Here is a 14,008-nt window from a genome sequence, read left to right as displayed (position 1 = left end):
AAGAACCAACCCTTATATTTTGTGCTTCAAGTGATATTGCTTTGTGTTTTCCCCAATGAGTACGTTCTTATGAAAAGGCAGCCCTGCCAAGTTATGGGCACTGAGGAATTACCAAGTCATGTTTTATGAAAAATGGGGTGAGACCCTACTATGCCTCTCACCAACCAGCTACCCCCTGCCCAACCAGCAACCAACAACTACCACCCCAAGCTGTGGCTGCGCTAGAAGTCTGGCTTGATCCTAGGACACTAGGGCTAGAAGACCTAACTCAAGGATCTGGGGCCCTCTGTAAATGCTGTTTTAGGGAAGGAGCAAAAACGGGCAGAGGCAGATTCTCCTGAGGCCTAGATTTGAAATGAGATCCTGCCTGAGTCATCTAGCCTAAAACTAGCTTGTTAGTAAGTTAACAATTCCAGAGACATTATTTACCATTAAATTTCTCTCCCAGTTTGGGATAGAATAGCCAGAATTGGTAGGAAACCTATTATAATGAAATGTCTTTGACGACTTTTTTTTGGAAGATAGATAGATAGAAAGGTAGGTAGGTAGGTAGATAGATAGAGGTATATGATAGAGATAATATGTGACAGATAGATATAGATATATATGGTTCTATCTATCTATCTAATTGGTCGTTTTCTTGGCCCATGAGAGAAGAGAGGGAAATGTGGGGATCTGTTCAGTAAAGAACATCAGATATGTTGAGTGACACATTGGCATTGGTTTCAGTTCCCTTTTAAAAAGAAGAGTTAAGTACATTAGCCTCTGAAAAAGTACTTCTTTTAGGTCAGAAGTAGCTAATGACCTGAGAATAAGACATGTATCTCTAGAAATCAGAAAAAAAAATGTTTTTAAAGGGAGGGAGGGAGGGAGGAATCCAGTTATTTATTCAGCCTTGGAAGACATAATTATTGTTATAATTAGTGTAACAAAAACAAACATTTCTTGAGGATTTACTAAGTGCCAAGCATTGTTACAAGCACTTAACATGGATTAACTCATTTAACCCTTTAACCACTACAACAGTTATCTAGGCTGAAACAGAATAATGAAGGCTATGTCCCCCAGCAAAGGGAATGTTGATTTTAAGGACCCGTTTATCTGAGGGAGCAATGAGACAAGGCATAGCTGGTACAGAGTGCTGTTTGATGCTTTGCATAGGTCTGAATATGCAGTTAGGTTGCCATCACATGTGTAAATTTATAAATTGGGAGATTGGACTGCTTTAATAAAATGTGAATCCAACCATTGGGTTGTAGAAATTTCAAAGATTTTGTTTTTTGACAGGATGCCTGCCGTTTTTCTCTCTTGACTCCCGCTTGTTTTATTCATTTTGGGGTAGTTGCCAATTAGACCCAATTGGTAAGTATAATTAATGGACAACATGAATTTCCTCTTAAACCCCAACCAAGAAAATTAACCATAGAAATAATCATTTCCTTTACAAATTCCTAACACTATCCCTCCCTGTGACTGCTGTTTATCTCTTCTAAGACATCCAACCACACCAGAGATTAATTACTCCCTATTATTTATCATCCTAATAATACCACATAAGACAGAGAAGAGAGAAATGAGTGTTTATTGAGGTCCAAGTATATTCCAGGCACTGTGCTAGCATTTTCATATATACTGTCTCTTTCAATAGTCACAAAAACCCTTCAAAGTAGGAATTATTATCTTCCTTCTTTATAGTAGATGAAATGGCATCTCAGAGTAGTTAAGCCCTTGTTTTATATCCAGTTAGTGGTACAGACAGGTACAAACCTAGGCTGATATGATTCCAAAACCCTTGCTCTTTTCACCCCACATAGGAAGCATTATTTCATTCAAAAAGACACTCCCCTGAAATTTTGTTACCTTGGAGGGTTTGGGGGTCATTATTTCATTCAACAACTATTTGAACACAAACTCTGTGTCAGACACGGGATGAATATTGGTTCAGCTGGGAATAATCATCAGCAGAACTTTGGGTGGAGGACAGTGGTTAGTGGCAAGATGGTAGAGGAATTCACAGGAACAAGATGAGGAGGAAGTAGGACAGGGTGGTGGCATGGGCGGTAGGGGTGAAGACAAACAGAGGAGCTCCTGATCGTGTTCCCATGGCTACAGTCTTTCTTCATGTGACTCGTGGACTTCCCTTTGTCATCCTATGCCTGAGAATATATGAAGGAGGCTGGGAAGGCAAAGGGACGTTCAATTGTCATCACTGGCATCTTTTTGATCATTGCACCATCATCCAATGCATTGGGATAACCATGACATGAAGTTTTCCATCATTGAGCTCATAATTGTTCCATGAGATAAATAACAACTCTGTAAGTTAAAGGTCATAGCAGAACTTCATCCAGGGAGCCCTGGAAGTAAGAAACAGTGAATTTATATTCTCAGAGACTGACAGCCCTGTATTCAAATCAAGTGACCTAAAAAGGATGTTAAACTTCCTCTGGGCAGGTTACATGTATATCAGGAACATCTCATTGTCTTCCTTGGATGCCTAATCCAAGACATGTTCAGCCTAATCATTCAGACTTTTTACTACTGGTAGAATCAACCAATCAAGTAGAAGACCATCCAAAATACAAATACCAAATTCATGATCAGTTAACTTTGGACTGTGATAACTTGCCATTTTCCAGATGCTCTCAACTGAATGTGTTGTTTGAAGTTTCCTCTGCCTTTTAAAGAATTTTCCCTTCAAAGGATAGGTTGTGTGAAGAAGACAGTTACAGTTTAAACATCTGCCCTCTCTTCATTTTATAAAATGGCTTGACAGAAGTTGGCTGTGACACTGAACTGTTTGCCATGCTTGTTAATGAAAAGTCACCTTGTCAATCAAGAAAATAAAGGAGTCAAAAGAATAATACTGAAGGAGTAGAACAAATTTTAGTGAAACCTGTTTCTTGGTATTTACCTGTCTTGTTTATCTGACTTATTTTCCAATTCAAGTTAGGAGCTCTCTCTTTTTTAGGAAGGAACCCCATTCCACATTGGAACTCTCTGTTCAGGGACTGGGACAGTTCCTGTAAACAAATGAGTCTGAAACAGGTAACTGTCCACCATTCTGATAAGACTCTTAGGTTCTTTTACATGTAGGGAAGAATGCTGAGATCTCCTTTCAGATTAGAAAGATTTGGGTTGCAAATGTTTGACTGGCATTTTGGTCTCAAAGTCAGCAACATTTACTGTTGCTGGTCAGAACTAATAGGTTCTTCTGATGGCAACTTTCTTGGTGGGACTCAATCTCTTCCTCGTTTCACTAACTGGAAGACCTTCCATATCTTCTCATTTGTTGTTTTTCTAGCTTTCGTCTCCTTCCTAATGCCTGTGGACCTTATGTCCCACCCATTCCAAGCTACTTGCAGTTTCTCTTAAAGGACATACCCTGTTCGATGTGTTTTTGTCCCATTTTGACATTTGCTGAAATTCCAACCTCTCCCAACTCTACTTATTGGCAAAAACCTACACTCTTAAGTCTCAGCTTGAAAATCTTCTTTTCTCTGAAATACTGTCAGAAACCATACACACACACACACACACACACACACACACACACACACACACACACACACACACCGTGATCCTCTTAGGCTCAGTTATTCACCACATAACCCCCGTTCCCACAGCACTCTGTATAAACCTGTGTTGTAGCATTGCCTCTTTGGTAGAGTGGTTGTCTGCCTGCACCTCCTCCCCATCACCTGTAGATTGTGAGCTCCATGTGAGCAGAGCCTGAGTCATACTCACTTTTGTCATCCTGCAAATCTAGCACAGTGCCTGGCACATGCAGGTAGGTAGGTGCTCAATAAATTTTTATTGTAAACATCAGTATTTGGTTTTCTGGCCTTATTTTTAACTCTTGTTTCCAGCCTGATGTAAAAATGTAATAGAAGAGTTTAGAAACTAAAAGCTATATAGAAAGGACACATAATAAAACAATAATACATAGTTTCAGGGAGGATAAATAAATAGGAACGTGTACAGGTAAAGACCATCATGCATACTTCCAACTGTCATGGGCATAAAAACGTTTATTCTGGAAATTTGACTGTATTTCTGTTGACTTGTGCTTGTTGTCAAATCATTTCTATCTTGTGGATTTAGAGAGTCTAGGATATACATTTTTGTAGCAGCCAATGCCATCATGGCTTCATTATTTCCATTTACACAGAAAAAGAAATAAGTATTGATTTTTCTGCACTTATCTAAAGTGATAATTGCCCATGGCTGCTTTTCAGTCTAGATTAGGATCAACCATTCAGTAGAAATGCATAGCTAACTTTAGAAAGTTAGATAAACATAAAATAGATGGGAAAACCCGTGCTGACTGAGTACTTTTCTGCCGTAATCAACAATTTTACAGTAGGATATATTTGGAGACGATAAGGTATCTCATTCTCTAGGGGTCTTTTAAAAAAGCAGGCTGAGATTTTAATTCACTGGAGATGGGTCAGGCCAGGGCAATTGTCATAGGACCCTTCAAAGCCCCTTCCCAGGATTTAAAATAATTTGCCCATCCTTTGAAAATACTGTTTGGATCATTTCAAGCCATTTAAACTAGTGGATGTAAGGCTATATTTCATATAGGCTAGGAAAATGACTAGAAGTAGTGCTCCCAAGATGTCAGTAATAAAGTTGTCATAAGTTTTAACAGAATAAAAATCTTTTAACTTGAGCCCTCAGCTTAAGATCATTAAGCCCTGAGAAATAGGAGAAAAATAGAGATGTTATGCCCTAATACTGGCCAAATAAGCATGCAGATTTTTTTTTTTTTTTTTTTGGCATCCATCGCTGAAGCAGCAAGCACTCTTACCCTTACTGAACAGGCTGTCCCTGTTCTGCAAGGAGGCCAGATTTCACAAGCCTCACAGAGTCCCACATGCTGCAACCTGGCAGGCAAACACTCAAGTCCTAAATCCCAGGCAGAGGAATCAACAGTTCTTGTTGGCTAATGAGCCTTGACGTCTCTGGGTCCACATGGGGTTCTGTGAGCAATTCCTGGCGAAATGAGGCAGGGTGGATAAACAGGTGCACCTTTGCTAAAACAGAGGGATGAGGATTGAAGAGTCAGCTTTCCTGATCATCAGAAAGATCTGAGCTGAACCCTTCCTCATTAGCAGCATTTTGTCCACCCAAAGGGAGAACACAGGAAGTGCATATTGACTCTGGTTCACATCAGAATTTATTATGAAATCATGGTGGAGTTTGGGGAGAAGTGGAAAGTTCATTATACCCTGTATTTCCATTTTTCTATCCTGTTTTCTTGGTTTGAGTGGAGCAGGGTTTGTTTTGTTCCATTGATTTATTTATTTCCATTATTCAAGTAATAAGAACTGTTGAGTATGAATTATTGTTCATAAACTTAGGTATGTAGGAAATGTCACATAATAACAATTTTCCTTAATTCAAATAAATCCAATTCCAAGCTTCTATCTAGTTTTGGTAAATTCAATCTTTATCTATTAGGTCTCTCCCACCCTCTCTCCCTCTCTCTCTCTCTCTCTCTCTCTCTCTCTCTCTCTCTTTCTCCCTTCCTCCCCCCTCCCTCCTTCCCTCTCCCCCCCTCTCTCTTTCATTCTTCTTCTCTCCCTCTTCCTCTCCTCTGTCCCCGTATTCCTCTCTCCTCTACCCTTCTCCTCTCCCCTTCTCTCCCCTCCCCTCCTCCCTCCTTCGCTCCCTCCCTCCCCCCTCTCTTCCTCTCTCTCGCCTCTCCCCCCACCTCTCTCCCTCTTTCCTCTCCTCTCTTCTCTCCCCACCCCACTGTCCTCTCTCTCTCCTTACCCGCCTCTGTCATGCTTATGGTGTACCTGGAAAACTGAATAAGAGCCTTTTAACCTCCCTCAGCCAAGGTGACCACTGATAAAAACAACTGCCCAAGCCTGCTTGGTCCCTCCAGGGTGGAAGGCTCTGGTGCTGCCTGGCCGAGTAAAGCCAGCGGTATCTTTGCTGCAGCTGGCATCCCCGTGCCCAGGGCTCTGCAGCCCCGACTCAGCACCCCAAAGTGCACTTCACAGCAGCTCCCTCAGACCAGATGCCTGTGCTGATCCCACCCTTAAGGAGCTTACATTTGAGTGGAAGGAGACAGAGAACAAACAAGTAAAATACATAGTGTATTGCATAGTGATAAGTGCGGGGGAGAGAGAGAAAGCAAAGAAGGCAGAAAGGCAAGTGCAGGGAAGGGGCTGCAATTTTCAGTAGAGTAGGGGGAGGACTCCCTGAAAAGGGGACATCTGAGTAAAGACTTGGAGGAAATGAGGGAGCAAGTTGTGTGATGTTTTGGAGGAGACCATTTCCAGCAGTGGAAACAACATTAAAAAGGCGCTGAGGTGGGAATGTGGGCAGCATGTTTGAGGAGCATCAGGAGGCCTGTGTGACCACGTGGGCGGAAGAGTAGGAGAGGAGTGGGGAGGAGGCCAAAGAGGAAACAAGGGCCAGGGCCAGCGAGGACTGTAAGACCTCTGACTTTCACGTTCACTCTTTGGGAGATGGGAGCTTGTGGAGTTTTGAGCAAAGGAATGAGTGGTCTTGTATGTTTCAATAGACTCGCTGTTACCTGCTGAGTTGAGAGTCGTCCAAATTGGGAGCAGGAATGAAAACAGAGATGCCAGTCAAGAGAAAATGGCACTAATCCAGGCAAAAGCTGATGGTGACTAGACTAGGAGTGGTAGCAGTTGAGGAGCTGAGAAGTAGTCAAATTTGAACTATGATATGAAGGTAGACCAGGCAAGTTTTTTTTTTTTTAAATGAATTCCTTTATTTTTTATTTATTTATTTATTTATTTTTGGCTGTGTTGGGTCTTCGTTTCTGTGCAAGGGCTTTCTCTAGTTGCGGCAAGCGGGGGCCACTCTTCATCACGGTGCGCGGCCCTCTCACTGTCGCGGCCTCTCTTGTTGCGGAGCACAGGCTCCAGACGCGCAGGCTCAGTAGTTGTGGCTCACGGGCCTAGTTGCTCCGCGGCATGTGGGATCTTCCCAGACCAGGGCTCAAACCCGTGTCCCCTGCATTGGCAGGCAGATTCTCAACCACTGCGCCACCAGGGAAGCCCAGGATTTACCATCAAATTGGATATGGGGTATGGTTCCAGGTTTTGGAGGCTGATCAGTAGAAGAATGGAGTTTCCATTTTCCAGTCTGGAGAAGACTGTGGGGATGGGGATGGCAGGGATGAGACAATATCAGGAATTTAGCTTTGGACATGTCAGATTTGAGAGGCCTCATAGCATGTGTGGAGACGTCGAGAGGGTCACGGTTATGTGAGACTGAAGTTCAGTGGAGATATTTGGCCTCAAATTATAAATATGGAAGTTGTCTGTGTGTCGACAGTATATGAAACCATGTGAGTGGATGAGATCACCAAGGTAGTGTGTGAGGAGAGGACAGGACAGGAGAGAACCAAGAACTGAGCTTTGAGACAGTCCTTCTATCAGAGGAGAGACCAGCAAAGGAGATAAAGAAGGAGCAGCTAGTGAAGTGAGAGGGAAACCAGAGGAGAATGCTCTCTGGAAGCCAAGCAAAGAACATATTTCCAAGAGGAAGGAATGGCCAACTGTGTCAAATGCTGTTGACAGGACAAGTAAGGAGAGACCCGGGAAGTGACCATCAGGGATGTTGCGAGTCTTTTCTGCCTGTCCCAGGAGTTGGATAACTTCCTCCCCATCTCATCCGCTTCCACCTCTCCCCATCAAATACATTTGTCTTTCTCTTCCTCCTCTTCAGGGCATCAGCGAGCTTAGTTCTTTAGCAAAAACCATCATGAGAGCTTATCTTCAGGCCACCAACGTAAATCTCTTGTGCGAAAAGACAGCCCAGTGGGCCCTTTTGGAAATAAGGAGAAGAAAAAACGAATTTAAAACGAAATATGAATTAACTGATAACTCAATGATCCTGATACACAGGATTGACTTTTATTGACTTTTAGGCAATGTACCAAGTAGAGAATAAATTAAATGTACGTAATTTCCAGCAGTGCAGTGAAACCCCTGTTGAATTAGGATGAAGTGGTGAGCCATTGGTTTTTAAATGGTTGTAGGGGTTGAATTGCAAGAAGAGTGCATATCTTCCAGTGCGGGCAATAGTCAACCAATCACGTGCAGCTAAAAACAGGTGTCAGTGCTTGGCTGACACAGGTTTCCAGCTTGGTTGGTTTCTCATTGATCATAGGCATGCTTGGGCTCAACATACTAACAGATGTTGCAATATATGAGTCATATTTATCACATTAGTTAGACTCAGAGGTTGGCAAATTATGGCCTGTGGGCCAAATCCATTGCATTATTCGTCTTTGTAAATAAAGCTTTATTGGAATACAGCCGTGTCCATGCTCCATCTTTCATGCACCGTCTCTGGCTGCTTTCATGCTACAGTGGCAGAGTTGAGAACTTGCAGCAGAGACCATCTAGCCTGCAAAGCTGAAGATATTTACTATCTGGCCTTTTACAGAAAAAGTTTGCTGACTCCTAGTCAGACCTCAATAGACTGTTAGAAATATAACAGGGACATTTCAGTCCTACTCCATGGGCTTTCATCTTAATTTATTCCAGGGGGCACATCTTAGATTTCACTTCTTTTCACAGGTGAAAAGTCTCCACTCCCTACAGCTTTATGCTAGGGCACTGGTTCTCAGAGTGTGGTCCGTGGACCAGCAACAATAGCATCATCCGGGAACTTGTTAGAAATGCACATTCTCAAGTCCCATTCTAGACCTACTGATCGGAAGCTCTGAGGGTGGGGCCCAGCAGCGTGTATTTTAGCTGATCCTCCAGGTGATTCTGGAGCATGCTAGGCTTGAGAGCCATCCTGCTAGATCCTAGAGCACACACTGGTAAGAAGAGCTGAGGACTGGAAATGGGCATTTCCACACACTTCTTCTTGTGATAATTTTCAATGCACAAACTAGTTCTTTGCACATTAGAATCAGGATTTTAAGAGCAGTCCTTAGAGTGCCACGCTCTTCTATGTAACATTAGGGTAACCCATTTACTAGAATGATAGTAGTAGCACTGATTATTGATGTCAAATGACTCTTGGTGGCAGCAGTAGGAATAACTCAAGTGGCTGTTTCACACCAACTCGACAGAGTAGGATAATGAGGTTAACCGCCCCCATGCCCCTGGGCCTTGACTGTCTCTGATTCCTCATCACGACACTCCAGTGTGCTTAAGTGATAGAATGTAATGGGACATTTATTTATAAGAGAGAAAAGTAGAAGGCATTTATATCCAGCTCCATCAAGGATATGCTAGAACATGAGAAAAACTTTAAATTGATCTTTTCCCCCTACAGGATTTATGCAGGTGCTGTTGTATTGTTGTTTCTATTTTCCTTTGCTTAATGATCTAATCCTTCCCTGGAGCTTCATCCCTCTGTGTGGCTAGAGGAAGAAATATCTCTGATAACAAACAGCTGTGATTTATTTAGATGGAGCTAGAAACTGGATCTCAAGAATCAGGGAGGGGCAACAAGTGAGTCTTAAGCCTTTTTAAGCCAGGAAGAGGTGAACAAAGGAACAGTGAACAAACTCAGGCCCCTTTCTAAATATCCAGAATTGGCATCTATTTTTAAACATCTGCTAGAAACGAGTTTGAGACCCTAGAGTGATCATATGTACAGGTTTGTCCAAAACTAAATAATTCTGGTTTATATTGATGTTTGTCATCCCAGAATAATTATTAACGATGACCCCTTCACTTGCAAGAATGTCCTGGTTTTTGTATGATAAATCACCTGGTCACCCTAGTGAGAGACAAGCCAGTAGAGTGCAGAGTGCAGGCTCTGAATTTCCTAATAGGTCTCTGAAACCCTGTTCAGACATGAGATTTACTCTCAATGCCTCAATTTATTTAACTGTAAAATGGGGATGATAATATCTCTATCATAGGGTTGGTGAGCAGATTAAGTGAGCATATCCAGCTCGCCTGGCTGAGTGCCCAGCACCTGGTGGGTGCTTCGTAGCCGCTACTTCCCCTACAGGAATAAGAAACTGCCTTCAGTCAGTTGGCCGAGTGGACTTCACTACATGAAATCATTCACTGCAACCCAGAAATTCATAAGCTCCCTTGTTTGGGTTCCATTTTTAATAAGCTTTTTTAAAATCTGTGGCAATTGTTGTTTCCTTTTAAGGAGCTGTAAAGACATTAAGAAAAAATTGTCTTTCAGAAAAGGCCATATTTGTGTCTAAAAAATAAGATCACGTTCACAAACTTGAACCAGAGGTTCAAGTTTGTTAGATGCTGCTGCAAAATGAATGCCAGAAACAGAAATGACTGCATTGTAATTCATGGTGTTGGAGCTTGAGGAAGTCCAGTAAATTATAACTCACTCTTGACAGGACAAGATTCAAATTGAGAGTTGAACAGTGGAGTTATGCAGATGGAGATCAAAATATCACTTTTATTAATGATGAAGTAGTTGAAGATAATGACTTATTGTGAGGGCCAAATGGGTTTGCCTGCTTACCTCAGCCCTCAGACAGCCAACCAGAGGAGAAATTTAGGTCTACAGAAACAATTTTACTAATATCACTGACTGGCACTGGTCCATAGAGAAAAACGAAAAAAGATGCTAAATCCTCCTCACTGAGAGACTTTTAGTAGACTAGTCCTATCCAATCAAGAAACATGGACATTAGTCACCACCAACCAGGTTACTCAATTCTATATATAGAGACAAGAGAAGGACAAGGGGCTAGATGTGTCACATTAATGGAGCCCTCCACATGGAAACTTGACACCAGAGGAAAGAAGGTTTCCCATGACATTGTCACCATATTTCTCACTGAGGATTTAGTAACAGTGAAAATTTGATCAGATTGGACACATTATCTTTTGGAAAAGATGCCAGATAATCAAATAAAAATGTATCGCTTTTCCCAACTGCTGGTCAGAAATTGGATTAAATACCATTACTAGATTCCAAATAATCAGTACCCTTCCTTTGTCTCATACATGATAATGGCAGTCAGTTATTCTAATAACTTAAATAACCTTTGTGGTGAATGAAGGTCACTCCTGGCCTACAGCAAGTTAGCTGCTAAAACATATCCATCACCTCAGAGAGAACAGAATTAGGTTTCTACTTCAGTCATATAGTTCCCTATTTATTTCAACTGGAGGAAATAATAGCTTTCACGGACATCCTTCCAGCAAGGGGAAGAGTGTAAACCTTTGTTCGCGTCTTTCTCCCCAGTGGCCAGGACACGTTGTCACTGCAGCTGCGTCCAATTCTGAGAAATAATAAGGCTTCAATTTAAAAGTACAAGACAGCTGAACTGAAATTGGCTATTCAAGTTCCTAAGAATCTGGACTTCTGCAGACTTAATCCAGATGGACAAGGCAATGTGTGAGCACCCACCCAGGTCACTCAGCGTGTTCTTTTCTTGGTCTCTGACCACCACTAAGGCCAATAGTGAAGGCCTGTAAAAGGACACCAGGGACCACTTAAATGGCTGTCATCTCCACTTTCAGCAGTCCGCATCAGTAGTATTGAGGTGTGATACTTAGTCCCCTTATAACAACCCATCTATTCATGTCATTTCAGCTGTGCTAGTCCCAAGGTATAGACCCTAGGCATTGTACCTTCTAATTTTATTTCACAAGCATTTATTTGAACTACCTTCTAAGTATGAGGCACTATGGAAACCAGAATGTTGTCTAAGAGGGGTGTGGGTGTTTCTATCCCAAAGAGTTTACAGTGTAGTAGATGAAACTTTCATTAAAGCAAGGCAGAATTTAAAAACTGCCAAAGGATATGTAGAAAAATAAATAAATAATGGGACTACAAAGGAATGAATAATTAATACTGCCTGAGGGAGTTAGGAAGGGCCTCAGGAATTAGTAACATTTGAACTGGACTTTGCAGATTGAGTTAGGGTTTCTGAGGGGCTGCAATAAATAGCACCTCTTTTCCTCATCCAAGTTCTAAACACTTTGAGAAATAAAAGAAGTAGCTGATGGAACTCAGAATATCATTTTTAGTTGGGGGACAAGTTAGCAGACATGGCTTTTAGACTGTTGACCAAGTGGGATTATTGACTCCCCAGAATTAGGCAGAATTCCACAGTAAGCCTTCATTCCCCACGCCACCGCATACACCCACAGGGACAGGGCCCTGGAGGAGTTGGGAGATGTCAGGCTTCCGGCAGGCAGGAAGATGCCAAGAGAAAGAAGAGCGAGACTGAGTGGGCAAATCCAGTTATTCTTCTCCAATCTACCAAGGAGTAAAAGCATAGAAAACCCAAGGATCTGCTTAGGAAAAATTCCTCCTCATGAAACCAAGAGTAGGGAAAGATACTCCTCTCTGGAAATTAGGATGGCTAAAGGGAAATTTAAGAATAGTCCTAGATGGAGGATAAGGAAGATAGTCTGGATGAGACTAGGATCAGAATGAACAGAAAGTTCTGGAGAGAGAGATGAGGCTGTGAATAAAGGTTGGGTCCAGAATATGGGGAGCCTTGTCTGTCATGCAAAATTATTTGGGCTTTTCTATAAGCAATGGGAACCCACTAAATATTGTTACAGAGAAGACTGTATTTACAGATGATGACTAGCAGTTATGTGATGATTGTTGTAGAGGCAGAGAAATCAGTTAGGAAGCAATCTCAGTAGTCCACAGGAAAACCAGTCAGCGCAGAAACCGGGCATTTGGCATCATTCCTGATTTCAGGAGAATTTAAATCAGATCTAAGTGCCCTGGATCTCAGGTCAGTTGATTAAGGGAAAATTGCTTATATCATAAAACATTTGAAAATTTCTATTGAAATAATTACATTGTCATATAACCTATGAGCAATCAGGATATACTTGAGGTGATTCAGTATCCTGCCTTCCTTCTGTACCCCAGATTTTAGAGAACAACTACTACATGTAGAACACTCTATGATATGCTGGGGATACAAAGATAAACCTACCTACAGAGAAAAGAGATGTCCAAACATGTAATTTAATGAGAGAAAACTTCAAGAGATATGTAAGGTACTATGAGAATTTTTTCCTTGATATCATAGTAGTTGATTGACAAATTTATAAAGTATCTTCATTGGCATGGGCTTTTAAGAAAAGTAAATGCTATAAGAACACAAAAGTGAGAATAGTTAATTCTGCCTGGTGGGGGTGAAAGGGAGGGGCCTAAGGAAGACTTGTCTTTGAGCCTGGGAACTGCAGGATGCATAGTAAGTTCTCCAGAAAGAGTAAGTCAAAAAGAACATGCCTTAAAGAGAGAATAGAACTTTTCACATTTGGTGCAGGGAGAAGTAATTGCAGTCTCCTTCAAATGACGCAGAGATTTTTTTAAAAAATTATTTTGGAAGGGCAAATTAATATACAATTTTGCCATTACCAGCAACATTTCCCTCTCTCTTACCATTTACCTCTCCTACCCAGCCGTGCCCTGCACTGTGGGCTAGGTCTTTCCAAATCATAATTCCCCTGGCTGCTCTGCTGCTTACTAATTCTGCCAAGAAGCCAAAGGATCTTGTACGAGCTGTGGACCTAGATCCTGGCACATTTATAGGGGAGTGTGGGCAAGGAATTATAAAGTAAAATGAGTTAGAATCACTTTGATTACCTTACATTTGAGAAGGCAAGGATGCCTTTTGATGTGGGTTTTGAACAGAGCAGAAACTAAGAAGACTGTAGCTTTGTTTGGGCGAGTTTTCTTGTAGACTTAGATCAGTTACATTAAAACATTCAGCCTGCAAACAATGGCCCCAAAGAAAAAACTCTGGCTCTTTCCTTTTATGAGAGTAATACTTGCCTTACAGCCCATGCAATTGGCCGTTCCCTTTCTTTTGAAACGATTCACGTGGAATGTTGCTTGGATGTCCTGGAAACATACGGACATTAATAGCAGAACATTTTAATCAGAGCTGTCTGGCCATGAGGGAGTAACTGTTTTCCATTGATTAAGTCAAAAGCTAAGTTTGTTTACTAGCATGTAATATACTTGGAGTCAACTTATGAGTTTTGTTATTTGGCATTTACATCTTTGTCCAACCCACAGAATTCAAAAGACT

General features: G+C 41.7%; 1 protein-coding gene across 12 annotated transcripts in view; it reads left to right on the top strand.

Moving 5' to 3' along the window:
- TRPM3 (transient receptor potential cation channel subfamily M member 3) overlaps nucleotides 1-14,008 on the top strand; it is a 526,465-nt gene that overhangs the window by 313,091 nt on the left and 199,366 nt on the right. For 6 of the 12 annotated variants that reach the window (XM_007182255.2, XM_028166545.2, XM_057548403.1 and 3 more), the window contains exon 7: nucleotides 1,288-1,362. The exons of the other annotated variants lie outside the window; for them this stretch is intronic. In XM_007182255.2, the coding sequence (XP_007182317.1) occupies nucleotides 1,288-1,362 (75 nt within the window). The remainder of the gene's footprint in view (nucleotides 1-1,287; nucleotides 1,363-14,008) is intronic. 12 annotated transcript variants of the gene reach the window in all.

This window comes from Balaenoptera acutorostrata, chromosome 6 (assembly GCF_949987535.1).
Source record: "Balaenoptera acutorostrata chromosome 6, mBalAcu1.1, whole genome shotgun sequence".
Lineage (NCBI taxonomy): Eukaryota > Metazoa > Chordata > Mammalia > Artiodactyla > Balaenopteridae > Balaenoptera > Balaenoptera acutorostrata.
Note: the sequence above shows the minus strand (reverse complement) of the source record. Positions and strands in the feature narration are given on the sequence as shown.